This window comes from Condylura cristata, unplaced genomic scaffold (genome assembly GCF_000260355.1).
Source record: "Condylura cristata isolate star-nosed mole 26May11 unplaced genomic scaffold, ConCri1.0 scaffold00018, whole genome shotgun sequence".
Taxonomy (NCBI): Eukaryota; Metazoa; Chordata; class Mammalia; order Eulipotyphla; family Talpidae; genus Condylura; species Condylura cristata.
Genome location: NW_004567119.1, coordinates 5,051,123 through 5,070,102, shown reverse-complemented (window position 1 = coordinate 5,070,102; position 18,980 = coordinate 5,051,123). Strand labels below are relative to the sequence as shown.

General features: G+C 52.7%; 1 protein-coding gene across 6 annotated transcripts in view; it reads left to right on the top strand.

Annotated features, from left to right (window-relative positions):
• Positions 1 to 18,980, top strand: part of RNF150 (ring finger protein 150) — a 109,892-nt gene that overhangs the window by 67,806 nt on the left and 23,106 nt on the right. For all 6 annotated transcript variants that reach the window (XM_012726944.1, XM_004685193.2, XM_012726945.1 and 3 more), the window contains exons 2-5: positions 3,718 to 3,968; positions 5,804 to 5,875; positions 6,810 to 6,892; positions 18,314 to 18,410. In XM_012726944.1, coding sequence (XP_012582398.1) covers positions 3,718 to 3,968; positions 5,804 to 5,875; positions 6,810 to 6,892; positions 18,314 to 18,410 — 503 coding nt within the window. The remainder of the gene's footprint in view (positions 1 to 3,717; positions 3,969 to 5,803; positions 5,876 to 6,809; positions 6,893 to 18,313; positions 18,411 to 18,980) is intronic.

The window sequence follows — 18,980 nt, the reverse complement described above, 5'->3', positions numbered from 1 at the left end:
TGTGCTGACTTCTCTCACCTACAGAACGTGCCGTGTGCTGACTTCTCTCACCTACAGAACGTGCCGTGTGCTGACTTCTCTCCCCTGAGACGAGGAGCCCCCTGACTTTCATAGACAAGACACTTAGGGCAGCATTTAGCTTAGAGAAGAAACTGTACTGGTCTACCAATGGTCCTCTCTGTTCCCCTCTTCATCCCGGCCTCTTCCTCCCTCTTACCCTCCCTCCTACACTTTCAGAAGCAATTACACTGCAATATAAGATCCTGCTTGACTAACAGTGGGGGCTACATCCCCATAAATCCACCATAAGTCATAGCTGTCACCTTGGAAGTGCATTTAACACAACACCTCGTCGAACCCACAGCTCAGCCTCTGATCACGTTGCTTCCCCTGGGACAGGATCAGCGTTTAAATCTGAACTACAGTTTTTACTGAATGTAATTACAGTACTGTTTTCATATCATCCAAAGTTGAAAACTCTTATTGTGGCGATTGTAAATCGTGCTGCAGTAAATAGAGAGTGCTGGCGTTCTTCTGAATTAGTGTGTCTGTGTACTTTGGAGAGGTGCCTAGCAGTGGAATTTCTGGGTCACACAGTAGATTTGTTTTTAAGTGATTTAAGGAATGTACACAATGGAATAGTACTCAGCAGTCAAAAGAGATACAGGCATACCATGTGCAGCAACATGAATGGAGGTGGAAGGGATGATACTAAGTCAAATAAATCGGAGAGAGAAAGACACCAATCAGATGGTTTCCCTTCTAGAAGGAATCTAGAGAAATCGAGCAAAAGTCAAGAAAAAAGATGACACTTGTAAGCCGAACGCAGATCCGAGGCATTCAGCAAGGGCAGGAAGGGAGGGGAGTCAAACGGAGGAGGAAAGAGCACAAGGGATGTGGTGGTGGAGAGCCGTGGGAACTAGACCTGCGGGGAGGAGCCAAGGGCTGCACAAAGTGAACACTCCTATGGGAAAATAAATACAGAAATAGAAAGGTTGAACAGTCATGAAGCCATAGCACGTGGAGCCGGTCCTTACCTGGACGGGGCCTGCGGGCTTCTCCCGGGCACGTAGGTAGCAGCATAGGCCGTCTCCTCCAGCCAGCTGCCTTGGCCCGGCTCTGTGCTGGGATCAGACCGGTCACATTATTCATCCAAATTCACTTCACTGTATCACTCACTTTGGAACCCCCGAGCACCCCACTCTTCGTGACCACTAATATTGGGGTCAGCGCACAGCCCAGTGTCTCCTGTTACCATGCTCTCTGAGAAAACCGCCCATGTTGCCATGTAATTCTCAGCTCCCTGGAGTTCACTGCTGAGACTGGAAAGGGCGCTGGGAGCACAGGTGAAGAGAACTGTGTTCAGTCTGTCCACGTGGGTGTCTCAGATGCTGGAGGCACAGACACGTGGTGTCACCAAGCCCTGAAGTTTAAATAAGTGCTTTAAAATAGTTACAGGTCACCTGACAGGAAGAGAAAATGTTGTCTCACCTCCCTGAGAACAGATGATGCATAACTGAAAGCGTGGATAGCCAGACCGTGGCCCAAGCCTATTTTTCAAATGTAGAGCTGGGTTTTGAAACAAGCAGCCTGGGCCCAGGGCCAAGCTCTCCGCGAGAACAGAGATTGCGGTCTCCAACGTGTAAGCAAATACTGGGGAGATTGTTGGGGAAGGAGCAATGAAGACAGGCTCCCGGGAGGTAAATGTGCTCAAAGCCACACTACTCAGTGGGCGTGACAGGTGAACCTTAGAAAAGCCAAGGCGAGACGCAAGGGAGTCTGAGAACTTAGGGGGAGATGAATTGATCCCTCTCCTCGCTGCCCTTCACATTAGAAGAGTTCTACAAACACTGCGTCGTTAACAAAGACTTCCAGGCTGCTTCCAATTGAAATGTAAAAAGTAAAGCTGTAGGATTCTGAGAAGCAATTTTTGAATATTTCTTGGGCAGAGAAGAGCTTTCTAAACAGAGAATCAAAACTGGAAACCAGAAAGGAATCTATTAATAAATATTGATTACCAAGAAATGTAAACCTTGTGCAAGTCTGAGCACACAGATCTCCTCAAACCCCCAGATTCCCGATGAGATAAAAAGTCTAATTCTAGAGACTGAGTAGCTACATTTAAAATGTATAAGCAGGCAGTAAACTAGGTGAAAATTTACATAAATATCTACAGAATGGCCACCTTGTAGGGGTATACCTCACTAGGCCAGAAGGGTTCAGTCTCCAGAGAAGATCACATTTCAGCCCAGATCCCTCAGAAACCTCAGACCACACTCACACCATTAGCCAAAGTAAACATGAAAAGAGAGGCAGCCTCAGAATTGTCCATGCATTCTGCAAAGTTGAAATTGAAGCCATGGGGCTCGGTAATTCCCAGAAATAACAGCTGAATCTAAACACAAGGTGGATTTATGAGTTGATGGCAGGATCCATGTAAAGGTTTGGGTTTGAAAATACAGAGTTGATGTAGCGCCCAGACCCTTTGTGTGGAGTTAGCTTTTCAAGTATTTACTCAGCCTGAGTAAAATACTATCAAGCTGTTTAGGATTGAAAACCCACGTGATGATCAAGGTCAAGTGAAAGCCGGAAGTCACTTCTGAGAGTGCCAAGTAGAGTCCAGCTGTTCCACCTGCTGACCGGCCACGGCCAGCTCTGAGCAGTGCTGGAAAAGCATTTAGCCTCGTCATGAGTCTACAGCACATTAGCGGTATCCTCATTCGCTCCTTCAACTTGCAGTGACTCCGGATAATGAGCCATTTCCAGGTGGAAATGAGGCCCATGAGTTTTGTGGGCACATATTTGAACTGGGGGGCAGGGGGCTTCCTGAGAAGCCATCCCAGTGAAGCTGGTGTTCTGGTCACGTGGCAACCACGGAGCCATGTCCACTTGGCTCCTGTATCCTTGCCCAAGCCACGGGTGGAGACTTGAGAAACCCCCACGAGCCTCTGCGGGCCTGTCACAAAGAGCCCAGCTAGCTCAGACCCAAGACACTCGCCCTTTTCCCTTCATACTGTACAGTGGTAGCGGTGTCCTGGTGGGAATATTTGAGGGTGGAGGGAAAATAATTTTGGGGTTATCCGTTCCAGCCTCCATCTTCCCTTGCTCAGCCTGAGGCTCCACAGCTGAATACACTGAGTCTCACTGAGCAGGAAGCAGTCCCGAGAGCACTTTATTGGGCGAGTCATCTGAGAAGCTCTAGGAGACCTCATTTTGGGCAGATTTGGGTACTCGCTGTAGGAGAAAATCGCCGTGGGAATGCTGGAGCCCTGTGATTAAATGTTCTCGGTGTCTGGGGGGCTGTGAGGAAGGAGGGTTCCCAGACAGAGGGCATAAAACTGAGCATTCCACTGCTTTGCCCTGGGGAACAAAGGGCCTTTCCCCACCCTACCCCCAACCACCCCCACTCAGGGAGACTTTGAAATGTAACAGGTAACATTCAACTGGACAGGCCGGGACGAGCCCACCCGACCTGGCCGAGGGCAGCACGCCCCTGGCCTCGCTGGTACCAGACCATGAGTTTGTCTCATCCTGTGCTCAGGTGCAGGACAGCGGCGCGGTGGTGGAGAGAGACCCTTGCACTTGGGATCAGACCTGGCCCCCGGGACGGGCGTAGAGGTGGCTCTGAAGCATCGTCATGGGGCTGGGGTGGGTTTGTCCAGAGCTTTCTCTACGAGGCCCCCTCTCACACCGGCCCTACGACCCCTCTCACGACAGGTGTGGAGGACATCGTGGCCATAATGATCCCTGAGCTGAAAGGGCGGGAGATCGTGAGCCTCCTGGAGCGGAACCTCACGGTCACCATGTACATCACCATCGGCACCCGAAACCTGCAGAAGTACGTGAGCCGCACGTCTGTGGTGTTTGTGTCCATCTCCTTCATCGTCCTGATGATCATCTCCCTGGCCTGGCTGGTCTTCTATTACATCCAGAGGTTCCGCTACGCAAATGCCAGGGATAGGAACCAGGTAAGAAGCAAAAGATGCAGCAAAGAAATTGCCACGAAAGTAAAAGCCTGTTGTGGTACACGCTTTGAAAGCAGACATGAGCGAGGTAGACCAGGACTCCCTGTGGAACCCTCACACAAGACCAGCACCCTCAGGGGAGTCCTCGCTCAGATCCCGTCCAAGTCTGTGTTTTGATGGTTCAGAATATGATTCTGTATCACGGAGGTGCTTTATCCCATATTCCTGCTGCTCAGTTTCGGGATGGTTCTTTAATTAGGCACATAATAAGAGGGGAAAGGGAAGGTGAATGGAGAGGATGTTAACAGTGGCGATATAATGTGGAAAGCGCCAGGATTTCCTCCTGTGAGCACAAGAAGCAGCAGAGTAATTGCTTTTTAAAATAACTTCTAAAAAATGTGGACAGATAACAGATTTCCTTGGCATAAATGCTGCACAATGAGCAGTAATTGTCTTCCCATCTCTCTCTCTGTTGTCAGGGCCCCTCCCACCATAGCTTCTCTTCCATGGTAGTTTATGTGACTACACACACACACTGTTCCACATATACATGAGATGATGGCGCCCTCAACTCCACACCATTATGCAGAAAATCGGGTCAGTCACTTGCAGCAGTAACTACAAGTCGAGGCCAGGATGAAACCTCAAGCTGGAATTACTTGAGTAATTTTTCAGTGGCTGATTTTTCGCTTGCTCTTGGATATGCATTCATATCAACACGCAATCCAAGCTGCCCTTCCTCATTTCTACTGACTGTATGACTGTTTTTTAATGCAAGTTACACTTATCAAACCAGCTTCTTCAGTGGCTATGTCTTCTCTTACCGAACACAACAAATAACTTTTAAAATCCAAATACATGTCCATGAGATGTTGAGCGCACTGGAGAGTGTCTGAGGTGCCTTCTAGAGGTTTCATAGTTTGGGCGATGGTACATATATTTTAAACTGTGATAGATTCTGCCAACTTATCTGCCAAAAAGACTGAGCAGTATATAATATTTCTTGACAAGGGCAGCCACAGTTATACGGGAGTTTGTTTTATAATTGTCTACCAGACGCGCTTTCGCTGTTTTTCTACATGCACTCACTCAACACGCACCCGACACCAAGGAGGTGTGTGTAGCTGGCGTGTGAGAAATACAGAGCAAATTCAGACCTGGCTTGGGCTAGAAAAAACACAGGCATTCGCTTAAAACTCTGAATTAATGGCCCTCCCTGGTGGCGCAGCGGGTTAAAGCACAGCACTGAGAACTAAAGCCACTTCCTCATGAGTTCAATTCCCGCCTGCCCCGGAGGTGACCACATGGCGTGGCAGACCTCTCCTGACCCGCCCGCTGCTCCCCTCAGCAGTGTACTTCGTTGATCTGCCTGTTCTGCTCCCCACTCTGTCTCTGGTGAAGCCTTTCACTGCCCCTAAGCCTCTGGCCTGTACCCCAGTTCTGCATGTACAAATAAATCTTAAAAAACAAACAAACAAAAAAAAACTCTGAATTAAAAGGAATGCCCAGGCTATAAAAGAAAAGAGATGACCGTGAAAACGAGACGAAGCCCCCCACGGCTCCAGCTGGGCCATCTCCACCGCAGGCAGGCAGACGGCTGAGGCCGTACGGGTCGAGGCCTCCTGTCTGCCGGTCTGCTCAGAGGTCACCTGTTATATAGCTGCTGGGCGCGAGGCCCCGTGGCAGGGCCAGTATGCACAGACACCCCCACCCACGTCATACGCCAGGCACCGCCGCCTGTGCAGTACTCCGGGGAGAGCCGCCCCAAGGCACGCACATCGCCATGGCGTGTTGGGAATGCCCCCTACAAGGCTAACGGGCAGCTTTTGCTTTTTCAGCGTCGACTGGGCGATGCAGCCAAGAAAGCCATCAGCAAGCTCCAGGTCAGGACCATCAAGAGAGGCGACAAGGTAACTGCCTCCGTAACTGCTTCCCCTCTGGTGAGGAGCTTGACCCAGAAGCTCCGACCACCTGGCCCCAGCGGGCAGAGCGCAGGCTGGAAAGAGAACGTGAGCGCGAGGCCCTCAGGGCTGTTCTGTGCCCTTCAGACTGAGCGCGTTAGCCATGGACCAAAGGAAGCAGCGCAGTAGTTGGGTGGGAAGCAGCTGCGGTGCCGGCAGCAAGGGGGTCTCCGGGATCTGGGCCCGGGGTCCGGCAGCCGCCCCCTCTCTGCAGAGAGTGCTCGAAGCAGAGCTGTGCTGGGGAGGCAGAGCCAGCAGGCGGGCTGCAGGCCTGGGGCCTCTTCTTCCCAGGAGGGAGTTTAGAGCAGCAGGGGTCGGGGCCCCTTGGCCCCCTGTGTGGGCTTCAGAGCCCCCAAGTAGCCCAGGGCCGGCTTTTTCTGAGTAATCGATCGGTCTCCCTGACGACGTGCTATGGCTCTTTAGAAGCTAAAATTCATTTAAAAGCATTTCCGAGTTGACTTTTTCTCTTCTCAAACAGAACAACAAAAGCGTAAGAGCTGTTGCACCAGTTGCATCTTATGGCTATTAAGAGAGATTTAGAGAGTCATTTTGAAAAGTATGAGACACTGTTTTAGAGTGTGTACATGAGCTCCCCGTCCAGTGGAAAGATTCGTATCATTCGGACCAGCGTCCATAAATAGCATCTCACCCTGGAGGTTTGGATAAGCCACCTCCGGGTCCAGTGCAAGGTGTTGGTAGTCACGGTGCGTTGAATCATTGCTTCCTCCCACAAGCACTTTCCAAAGCAGCAAAAAGTGGGCGTGGGCCACAGTGGCACTGGGCCGCCTGCAGCCGACTGGGCGCTGGCAGCGAGGCGGGGGTGTGCGCGTGGCTCCGGGGCAGCGAGGCCGGGCAGCAGGCTCACCCGCACTCTCTGTTGCAGGAGACAGAGCCCGACTTCGACAACTGTGCCGTCTGCATCGAAGGCTACAAGCCCAACGACGTGGTCCGGATCCTGCCCTGCCGGTGAGTGCTCGGCCCGGGGTGGTTTTCACTTGATCGTTTGGTCGTCAACATTATGTATGAGATTCAGAGGACAGAGCAGCATTTCCTCTGTGGCTGCCGCCACGCCACACCCACCACCGAGCCCCCACAGGGCTCCCCGGGGCCCACTGGGCCCCTCCCCGCCCTGCCCGCCCGGGCCTCCCCACTGTGTTCTCAGTTTTATACTCAGGTTTCTAGGGTTTGCTGTTGGTGCTGCTGGGTCTGGCTCTGCTTTTATTCTCTGTGCACTCCACACACAGGCGAGGCCATCTGGCCTTCCCCCTCTGCTCCGCTCCGGGGTCACAAATGGCAGGGCTCGGCTCTGCGTCGGGGTGTGCCCGGGTCCTGAGCTGGCTTGGCCAGAGCGGCCCGCGCAGAGGGCTCTGGGTTTAATAGCAAACAACCCCAGGCCGCTCACTTTGTGTGACCCTCTCCCGGGAAAGTTTCATCTTGTGACGTTAGAATGACTTTCCAGACCCTCAGTACCAAGGAAGCCCAGTGCCCCGGGGACCAGGACCCAGGGCCCAGGGTGTGCAGAGGGGGCTGGGTTTCCGCCATAGCAAATCTGAGGGAAAAGATGATTTCTTCATTTCGCAAGTGCTATTTTCATGAAGATAATTACTAAAAATATTTTATAAAGGGTAAGCTGACAGAATATGGGTCAGAAAATGGGAAGGGGAAGGCAGATTCCACTTCCCTTGATTGGCTCTAACGGTCACCTCAGATATTCTGGAATCCAGGAGGCGGAACCACTCCCCAGCTGACCATAGACTCCCCCTCCTGAAGCTCACTGTTGTAGGAATCCTTTCCACGTAGTTAACGTTGTATACATCTGTACACTTTGCTAGTCACGTATTTTTAGTTGCATCAAAGCTGCCCTCTTGAAGCCGACAGGGTTTTGCATTTGTGCAAGGTCCTAAAAACACAAGTTAAATTATGCCTTGGAGGCAAGAGTCTTCACATAAAATAGCTTTGAAAATATTTAGAGAACTTAAGTGAAAAAAGAGAAAAAATGCAGATATCAAGCAACCCACACTTCATGCAAAAACCGTGCATTCCAGACCCTCAGCACACCAAAGAGATCAAGTACAAATTTAGAGGCGTGAGCATGCTAATCGCGAAAATGACCCAAAATCACCCAAAAAAGGTATGAGGTACTCAAACAGAGACAGACAGCCCCAGGAATGAGTGGTCCTTGCAATGCTCAGAAGAAAATGCACCTGCAGGGAAGCCCCGGGGGGCGCTCCCAGCCCCTCGCACGGAGCTCCAGCCCGACTCCAGCCCCGCCACCGATGCTTGGCCCTCGGCCCTCGCCAGGGCGGTCACAAATCAGCACGCCAGGAAAGGTCGGGCGGCACTCGTGAGCCGCCCCACGCGCCTCCTTTGGCCCCGAGACCTAGGCGTGTCCTTGGTGACGCCCAGGAACACCAGCCAGATGCGAACACAGCAGGCTCACTGGGCCGGGCCTCCATCTCCAGCCCATGACTAAGGGTCTCAAGGCCTCGCAGTGGCAAGAGAGCACACACGCCTTCATTTTGCTGTTTGGAGACATTAGCCCAGAGGCTGCAGTGAATAAAAGTGACTGAGGCAGGCAAAAGTTGTATGGCAGCCTGCCCTGGGCCTCTGAAGAGCGATACACCGTCACCAGAATCCCCCTTTTGAAATCTGCACACAGGTGACTCTGTGCATGGGGTAAGCAGTGTTTTATTCAGAGGTTACCTCAAAAAGAAGGGAAGCAAACTACTGACAAAATAGTTGACTCCATAAAGGAAGCTGTGCAGTCACCCAAGGAGGGGCTGAGCCTTTCCTCAGGGAGTTCACATCCAGGGTCAGGTCCTCAAGCAAGACTGAGGGCCAGGAGACCGGGTTCTGGAGACCCGGTCAGGCTCTGTCACAATCCCTGACCTTACCTTGCTGTTGTGGTTAACTGAAGTAACACAGCACTATAATATTATATAAACTTCAGGTGTGAGGCAATCTAAGGCATCATCTGTATATGAAGTTCACCGTACATTGATCCCTTTTACCCAGTTTTCCCTACTCACCTCTTCTGCTTTCCTTTTGGTAACCGGTAATTGAGCTTATGGTCTTAAAGTCTTTGTTTTTATTTCATCCATTTGGTTTCTTTCTCTGAGTATAATTATATCATGGTTGTCTTTCTCCATCTGATTTACTAAATGCAATCATTCTTGGTCCATGTAGTTACAAATGTCAGGAGTTCATTTTTGTGGCTGAGTAATAGTCCACAGATTATAGCTAGCACCTCTCACCCACTCCTCTGTCAGCGGGCACTTATGTTGTTTCCAGCTCTCGGTTATTGTAAATCATGCTGCAGTAAGCATGGGACTCAGTATCTCTCAAGTTGGCAGGTTTTATTCAGGTAGATACTGACAAGTGGGATAACTGGGTTGTACAGAATTTCTGGCTTCAGTTTTCTTGCAGAATCTCCAGATTTCTTTCCATGGCGGACACACCTACTTACATTTCCATGAATAGTGCACAGAGTTTCTTCATCTCTTCATCCTCCAACGTTTGCTGTTTCTTGTCTTTTTGAGAATATGTGGTTCTCAAGGCACAAAATAGTATCTCCTCATTGTTTTGATTTTCACTTCCCTAATAAGAGAAATGCTGATCATCTGTTTGCCTTCCATTTGGAGAAGTGCCTTCAGATCCTCTACCCATTTTTTAATTGGGTGGCTTTTTCTTTTTTGTTGAGTTTCATGAGTTCTTTGCGTACCTTTAATGTTAACACCTTGTCAGCTGTATCATGTGCAAGTAAGTCCCACTCCAGTTGGGTGACTTTCCATTCTGATGATGGCTTCTTTGGACTCAGCAGCATTTGGTTTGATGTCCCGTTTATTGTGGCTTCTGTTTCCCTTTCCACCAGAATTAGGGCCCTAAATGTATTTCTCAGGCCAATTTTAGTTACCATTAAAGCTTTTCTATTTAACATTTAAAAGTTGTTTAACTTTTGAAGTTATTTTAAAACATTGTATGGCTGCATAACAGTTCACTGGAATTTATTTAACTGTTCCTCTTTTGGAAAGTATCTAAGTTGCTTCTAATTTTCATCATTATAAAAAAAATGACCTACATGTATCCCATGAGATACATATAGTAAACTCAATGTGTCAGAAGTGATCTTAAAGGTACTGATAAGGCCTGTTCTGCTTTCCTGAAAGGTGACAGTGACATTTAACCTACAAGCAGAATGTGAGTACAACTTCTGTTCTTTTAGAACCAAGAAGTACCATTTAAAGCACCATCCTCACACAAAGGTGGCACCTAATTCTCACGCCATGTCTTTCATTCTGTGAGATCTCACTGTGGACTCGCTGTTGACTCACAGGAGCTCTTTAAATTTTATGGCTAGTACCAATGGTCATTGGCTGTAAGATCCTAATTTCAGAGCTGTGGTCAAGAAAATAGTGTGAAACTAAATATTGTAAAATGTACTGTTAGTTAGAATTAATATTTTCCTTTTTTGATAAGTAGTGCATTTTCTAATTTGAGTTTTTAGCATGCTTCTTTAGAGAAAAATATTGTTACAACCATTATGAATTTCTATTTTGACCTAATTAATTCTCCCCCCACAAACTAAGAGATCACTGAGCTACAGCTTCCAAATTTATCTGAAATGTGTTCGTGAGCACATCGCACCCAGTGGTCATGTTTGTGAGTATCATTCTTTCAGAGAGCTAATTTTACATACTCTGCCAAACAAAATTGTGTTCAAAATAACACAACTGCCTTGAAAGTGTGTTTGGCCCTTCCCCGCAGGGTTAAACACGCCCTCCTCTAACCCACCAATTCCGTCCCTGGGGCACCCCCAGGAGAGACGGGTGCACGCGTTCACGGCATCCGTGGACCCGAGTGCAGGTCACCTTTCACTCTACTCGCCAAAGCATCCGAATGTCTGACAGCAGAAAAGTATCAACAGGTAGTGGCGGCACATTCACAGAATAAAGTACTCCTAAGTAAAAGAAACAAGCTGTTGGGACCCATGAAAAAAGTTAGGTTGAGCAAAAGAAGTCAGATAAAAAAGAAAACCTGCCTGGTTATTCCATTCATGTAATGTCCAGTCACAGGCAGAGCTCACCAAGTCATCCCTATGGCTCCACAGCAGAGAAAGAGGAGGAGCATTCTAGAACTCTCTGGGCTGAAGGAAGCAGTGTGCATGCATGCTCCCACATACATACACACTTGCCTTTCATCATACAGCGTACCTTTGCTATAGACCTTTAAAATGTTTTCACTTTGTACATGGGTCAAAATTACATGAAACTTTCAAAGTTTGCTGGTAGCATTTTCCTAATAATCTTTCTTTGATGACCTTGTAGGTGTACGTGCCAAAAAGGCCAGCTCTCGGTTACTGCAGGGGTCGCGGGAGGGGCAGGAAGGGAGACGAGGTGGGGGCAAGGGGGCCTGTGTCTCTGGTCCGCAGAGCCAACTCTGCCTGCAGGGAGAAGCCCTGAGCCGCAGTGGCCCTGTTCAATGTGGCATCTGGACTTGAGCTGTCAGCCAGGCTCCTTGCTCACTGACAGGCTGGCGCTTGGCTCTGCTGGCCGACCAGGCTCCTGGGAGCGGTTCCCAGGACCACCAGCCCGCACCTGAGCCAGAGACACGGCTCAGAACCAGGCGTGTGCTTTCCCGACCAGGCCATCGGATTCGGTGACGTTCTTTGCGAATGTCCTGGCTGTGGGCGTTGCTAACTGGAATCCTAGATCAGAAAATCGGTGGGAGCAGCTGGAGTCTTGTGGTCTCCCGAGGGGGCGTGGGACGGAATACGACTGCCCTGCAACGTCGTAACGCAGCCCAGCCCGGCTCGGGAGTCACTGGTGCTGCCATCGTGGGTAAATGATGGGACACCAAGAGGGACATTGTGCCTGCCCACCCCGGTGCCCCGCGGACGCCATGTCTGTTGCCCTTAGACTATAGTACCACCCTCTAACAGATGCCGCGGACGACACCGCCTCAGAGGGAGTTGTGATGGTCGAGGATGTCACTGGAAATGTGATGGGAGAGGTCTCCGGTCGGTCCTCAGAGCCCGGGCGGTCCCCGGCGCTGACACCAGCACCTCCTCACCACTGCGTCCCGTGGGGGACTGAGTGAGAGGAACCAGCTCTGCCTGACGGTTGAGAGGAAAGGGTGGGGTGTCAGGACAAGGACGGGCATGTGAGCTGTGGCTTGACATTTGAGCAAGATTTATTTTTGCCAAAACAAAAGTGAGAAGGTCACTGCTGAGAGTGGGGAGGGTGTGGGGTCCGTGAGGAGGCGTGTGGAGGAGGTGACGCCCGCCAGCCCGGACACCCTCTCCCGGTGCTCAGGCCCTGGGCTTGCTGCAGGGGAGCGGCTGACGCACTCCATGCTGGGGAGTGACACCCAACTGTATTTCAGAAAGCTGGGGTAAGAAAGAGATTCAGGCTGGCTGGAGAAGAGTGTCGTGCAAAAGTGAATGTTACTGTCCAGGATGCTTGATGATGTCTCGGGAAGGCGGTGGGCTGCCAGGCCACCTGCCCAGAGCCGCAGGGCAGGGACAGCTTAGGGCTGGGCAGTGCTGCTCCTTCACACTTCGGTCACACGGCGTCAAAGCGACAGGGCCGGCGGGCTCGTGACAGCGCTTCCCTCCTGTAGCCAGCGAGTAGGGCCAAGCCAGCCACTTCCCCTCCGGCTCGCCAGCCCCTCAACACCACCCTGTAGCTGAGACACTACCCCCTTGAGTAAAGTTGGGGTGGCGTGAATTTCTCCAGCCCCTACACTGCTGATGGCAGCCCCAGAGCGGTGATGCGGTGTAGAGTTGGGGAAAACACGGACACGTGGACTGTAGAGCCAGCCGGGACTGCATTTGGGTCCTGACTCAGAGTCACTAGCTCTTTGGATCACTTATTTTGACGTGTGTGAGCTTCCTCCCTGCCTCGCACCGTTGCTGTGAGCCGGTAGCGTAGGTAGCAAGCCCGGCCCGGAAGGCAGGAGCAACCGCTAGGTGCTGCTGGTTAAGCAGGTCAGGATGTTTTAATTTAAAACATGCTCATTGGATTGACAGCTTGGCCCGCTATTCAGAGGCTCCGGAGAAACAGCTGGCCACCCCACCGGATACCTGCTGCGCACAGGTCTCCCAGACGGCGCAGTAATGACAGCCTGTCATAAAGACATAATCGACATCTTCCTTAGCGCGTGATGCGAGGGACATCGTGATGATCCCACAGTTTATATACTGCCAAGTGGTTAGCACAGTAAGTCTGGTCACAGCCACCATTCATAGTTCCACGTATTTTTCTTATGACAAAACCTGGAAGACTTAGCGACCATCAGCTCTTCCCGAGCAGTCGCCGTGCTGTGCTCGCCGCTGAGTGTATTCATGTCGCCACTGTGCTTGCCGCCTCCTGGCCCCAACACTGGCTGACTTGACAGCTGGGAGCATGGACTTTTTTTTTTTAAGGTTTATTTATTTATACACACAGAATCTGGGGTACAGGCCAGAGGTGCAGGGCGGTGAAAGGAGTCACGAGAGAGAGCGGGGAGCAGAACAGGCAGATCGACGAAGTCACTGCTGAGGGGAGCAGTGGGCAGGTCAGGAGAGGTCTGCCGCGCCCTGTGGGTCACCTCTTCAGGCGGGGATCGAACTCATGCTGCAGTGGCTTTAGCTTCTTAGTGCAGTGCTTTGACCCACTGCGCCACCAGGGAGGACCTGGAGCTTGGACTTTTGATCTTTTCTTCTGCCCAGGCATGTTCGTGAGCTTGTTTTGCGTTCAGACTCCACGTGGAAGTGAGGTGGCATGTATTTGTTTTCCTCTGACTTAACTAACGCCCTGTTGGCGCACGTGACAGGGCCGCCCTCCCTGATGTCTGAACCCCATCCAGTGAGGCTCAGACGCCACAGCTCCCCCGTCCATCGTCCCGAGCTGACCACATCGATGGCGTCCCTGTTCTGGAGGTTGTTCTCTCAGTGCCCAGAGTTCCTGCGGTCAAGCAGGCAGGGGCCTCTGCCCAGGACAAGTCATGCTGTGGGGAACACACTGGGTGACCAGTATCTTCTGAAGAGCAGGCCCCTCTGTGGCCAGCTGGGCGGGGCCCCCAGACCACATACATGCACAGACTGGCAGCAAGTGCGGAAGAACGGGACCAGAGACAGGGTGCTGTTGTTCGTGGCGCCGAGGGAGCCATAGCCCCTGGCCACCACCCCCAGCTGGCCCCAGACAGCGACGCCGCCCGCTGACACCCCATGTGCGTGACCCCCCCCCCCCGGCCCTGGTTCTAAGCAAAAACCAAGACCGCCCTTTGCTGGGGTGGCGCCTTCTGCCATCCTCCCTCAGGCTCTCCAAGTCCAGTTTGGGAAACGAGCAATCTGCCTCATCCACGCTGCTCCTCCTAGTGTTGCACTAAACAGGGATGATGTCGCTAGTCGCTAGTCTTGTTTTCTTCACATAAATACCCAGATTTCTGGTTCTTTTTTTAACTTTCTTGAGGAAGCTCCATGCTGTTTTCCTTAGCAGCTGCACCAGGGCCCCGTCTCCACATCAGCACCAACCCGTGCTCTTTCCAGTCCTTTCCAGGGAAGCCGTTCTCACAAGGGGGAGGCAGCGCCTCGTGGTGGTTTTCACGCGTTTGCCTGAGGGTCAGTGACGTGGGGCGTGCATCTGCTGGCCGCCTGTCTGTCTTCTCGGGAAAAGCATCTACTCAGATCCTCTGCCCGTTTCTTTCTTTCGCTGATGAGTTCCAGCAGATATTTTCGGATACTCTTTAGAGTCTTGATTTGCAAATCATAGGGTTCTTTCCTGTTCAAAATGCCAGTGGATTTGTAATGGGGTGAACTGGATCTTCAGATTGTTCTGAGCAGTGCGGACCTTTAAACAATTCTCTTACAATCCACGAGCATGTGCTGTCTTGTCATCAACTGTCTTCAATTTATTTTATCAGTGTTTTATACTTTCTAGTACGTAAGTTTTCACCTTCTTGGTTAACTTTATTCCCATGTTTTAGTCTCTGATGCAAATGTAAGTGGAACTGGTTTCTTAATGTCTGAGCACTTGTTATTTGTACCTAGCAATGCAACAGGCTTTTATGTTGGGTTTGTATGCTACAACTTTACTAAATTTGTCTGTCAGGTTTCATAGTATCTGCTGGAGTCTTTAGCTTTGTGTCTAATGCCTCTGGAGAAACTGTCAGTCTCATCTCCCAATGCGGTGCCTTGTCCTTTCTTTCCTCATCGCACGATGACATTCAGACTGGGACGAACAGAAGCAGAGTGGTGTCCTTGTCTTGAAAAGGATGAAGAAAAGCTTTCACCGTCACTGTGGGTCTAACAATCACGGACAGTCTTTGAGTGCTTTATATCCTCTTTGCTGAAAGTTTTAGCCATAAACAGATGTTGAATTTGGGCAAGCGTCCCTCTGCAGCTTGGGACATGACACGCTCTCCTGTCTCACCTTGACCGTGTATATAGCACATGGATTGGTGTACGGATGCCGAACACTCTGTGTGCCTGGGATACTTCCACTCCTCGTGGAGTTTGAGCCTCTTAACTATATATATGACTGAATTTGATTGCTGACATTTTTTTTTATTTGTGCATACAGAACTGGGGTACAGGCCAGAGGCTCAGGGGAGTTGAGAGGCTTCACCAGAGACAGAGTGGGGAGCAGAACAGGCAGATCGACGAAGTACGCTGCTGAGGGGAGCAGCGGGTGGGTCAGGAGAGGTCTGCCGCGCCATGTGGTCACCTCCGGGGCAGGCGGGAATCGAACTCATGCGGAAGCGGCTTTAGTTTCTCAGTGCTGTGCTTTAACCCGCTGCGCCACCAGGGAGGGCCTGGTTGCTGACATTTTATTGCGAATTTTGGGTCCATGTTCTTAGAGGGTGTGAGTCGCCTTCTGTACTGCACATTCCGTCAAAGAGAAGGAAACAGCCTGGGGGCAAAGGGAAAGCATGACCCTGCTCTCCCTGACAGTGACAGTGCCCAAGGGGGAAAGGCCGACAGCGCCCTCCCCTCCAGGCGGGGAGATGTGGCCTAAGGTGAAAGGACAACAGGAAACAAGAACCAGCAGGTGCACAACTGAGCCTGGCTGGGTTTGTCCCTGTTGTGAGGAAATGGGAACCTGCTGCCAGAACAGCCCCAGCGCTGGTGCGCAGGCGTCGCCACGGATGCCAGGGCTGGAAGGGCCTTCGGGGGGCTGCCTTGGTCAGCCCTCTGTTGTGCATCCTGCCCCCTGGGCCCCTACTCTGCACTTTCTCGCCTACAGCCTTTGCCAAGCGTGGCAGGGCCAGTGCTTGACTGGGGGCTGTCCAGACAGGCCGAGTTGTTCACCAAGTCAGTGGTGCCTGTCGCTAAACTGTAGGTTCCGCCCCTCCTCCTCTGTGTGATGGGAAAGCACGGGCTTGCATCCCGGTTATGAACTCTTCACATTTGATGGGCGACACACTCTGGGGCCAGAAATAACACCGATGACCCCACCATGTGTTTTTGCCCTTAGTTCGCCCTGTGATTTTTAAAATCTGTAATTACTTGCTTTCAGCACCTGCAAGGTTCATTCTGACAAGATATAAAATGGTATGAATAAGATTAGGTTGCAGCGGGGACCGGCTGGGGGCTTATGTTGGCTCTGTGGACCTTCTTGTCACGCCTGCACACATGTGCTCACTCGCAAACTTACCGGTAAATAACATCTCCCAGATGCGGAGCTGAGTCTTAGCAGGCTAAGCCCCCAAAAGCCCAAGCGGGGTAGTGTGTGTGGCCTTTCACTGTAGGTCCTGGGGGACCTCTGAGGGGTGGTGGTCCTGTCTGGAAGGGAGGGGGACCACGTCGTCTTCATTGTCGCCCAGAACAGAGCGGAACGAGAGGGTGCCGGACTAGTGTTTTATTTCAGGAAGATAAATCCAGCGAGGCCGAGAGGGTTGAAGAGACCGGAGCATGGAGAACAGTTTACATGTCGTTGCTGGGTTACAGAATGCGGTGCTGAATGAACAGCAGCCCTGATGTGACAGACTCGGGGAGCGGGAGTGGCCAGGCCCTGGATAAATGTCCCCTCTTGTATGTAGCAGCTTCTCCCTGGGCACCCTGTGTGGGCTGGATCCAGGCTGGGAAGTACTGTGCTGTCTCATGGAATTTAAGGTTCTAAGTGGGAGAGGAGTTGGCGGGGCCCAGTGCTGCAAAAGGCCCACCCCGGTTATTTAGGATTAGGCCCTCTGTCAAATTAGTTACCTGGAGATAGTAACCACGTCTGCAAGTGACGGGATACCTGGGCACTGCAGGCGAGCCAGCCCACGGGCCACGTAAGAATGCACGTGAAGAGAGCGGTGAGAACGTTAGGAAGTGGCTGCGGGCTCAGGGAGGCGTCCGTTGGGATGGGCAGATCTCCGTTTTACTGGCGGGTTAGCGGATGGCTCGCACACACGACCAGCTTTGCTGTCCCCAGGGCTCGGCGTCCTGGGGCCATGAGAGACCCCTTGTTCGGAGCAGGACCTGCGTGTGGGGCTTTAAGACCGGGAGGTGCCAGTGGCGTTTAGGGGAGCGGGCTGGTGCCTAGTCCCGGGCTTCTGCTCAAGTCAGTCATTCTGGAGCACGCCCTCCCCAGGCCCAGCCCTGGCACTTCGGGGACCGTCCTAAGGCCGTAAGCTAGGGCAAATCTCTGGGTTCTGAGCCCACCAGTCCTGGGTGTTTAGCTCTGGGCTGCTGGCGGCTTACTCTCCTGTGCCGGCTCTCGGCACCCCAGCCTGGGGGGGCGTCAGCTCACTCTGGGCCCTGACAGGGACCCTAACCCAGCTCTACTAGCTGTAGATCACGAGCGGGAGCGGGAGGAGGTAGTTCCTGTGCTCGGAGCCTTCTTGCGCAGTTGAGGCTGAAGCCCCCTGATGCAAAGGGAGAGGAGCATGGGGGAGGGGGGCCTGGCAGGGCGGCCCTGGGGACCCCGCTCCTCTTGCCCCAGGTGGGAAGTTCTGCCTGTGGTCAGTGGCGGACAAAGGCCTGTGACGCCCGTGGTCCCGGGGTCCTGATCCACGTGGGCTTGCGACAGCTGAGTCTGAAGGCCTCTGCACTCCCTGGACACTCCGCTGCCCGGTGCCACCCGTGTGGCCAGGGGTCACAGCTGCAGCCACCTCCGCCCTCTACCCGGTGGGAGGAGTCAGACTTGACTCTGCCCCATCCTGTGACCACGGGAAAGAACTGTGGGTTGATGAGGAGCGGCCTGTACTGGACGCCTGGACGGCCGCACGGGGTCTCACTTGCATTCTCTCCAGGAAAGTCTTCCGCGTGAAAGATACGTGGGTTTCGACATTCTCTCCATTTCCCAAGGCGCGGCGGCCGGTCCCACCAGCGCCCCCGGGGCGAGCGGGCAGGACCCTGGCCCTGGAGGGCGGCATGACGGGCCCTCACAGCTGCCGCTCTAAGACGTGTGGTTCTCATTGCAGGCATCTTTTCCACAAGTCCTGTGTTGACCCCTGGCTTCTAGACCACCGCACCTGCCCCATGTGCAAGATGAACGTTCTTAAAGCCCTAGGGATCCCGGTAAGCACGGCGCAGCCGGCGGCATCGCCATGTCTGTCTTTCCGCACCCCCTCGGCAGGGCGAGCACCCCACCCCGGGAAGTGTCCCCGGCCCCACGCTCTCGCTTTCCCTCAAGTGGCGAACGTCACCCTCCCCTCCCCGGGCTGTGAGTCTCACTGCTGCCGCGGCAGCGGAACTCCTCCTGAGAGCATGGGGCTCCACGGTGGTTTGGGGCTCCTGGCGGGCTGCTCCATCACCCAGGAGACCTGCAGGCCCAGCCGGGGCAGGGGAGGCCACCAGGACGAGGCCAAGCCCCTGGGACCTGGCACTGCCACCAGCCGCGCCCTTCACCTGTTGGAGGCAGTGAGCCTCTCCGCCCCTGCCGGGAGAGCCCACCGGCTGGCTGGCCCGGCCCTCCAGGGACACGTGGCCCAGGTGTGCTGGCCACGGCCTGGGGGCTAGGGGAGCGCAGGACACCCGAGTGTCTAAAGCAGCTGGACAAGGGGGACGGAGACCAGCCGCTCCCCACCTGCAGCCCAAAATGCAGCATGTTATTAGTCCAAAGCGGTCTCTGAGGGAGGGTCAGCTCCG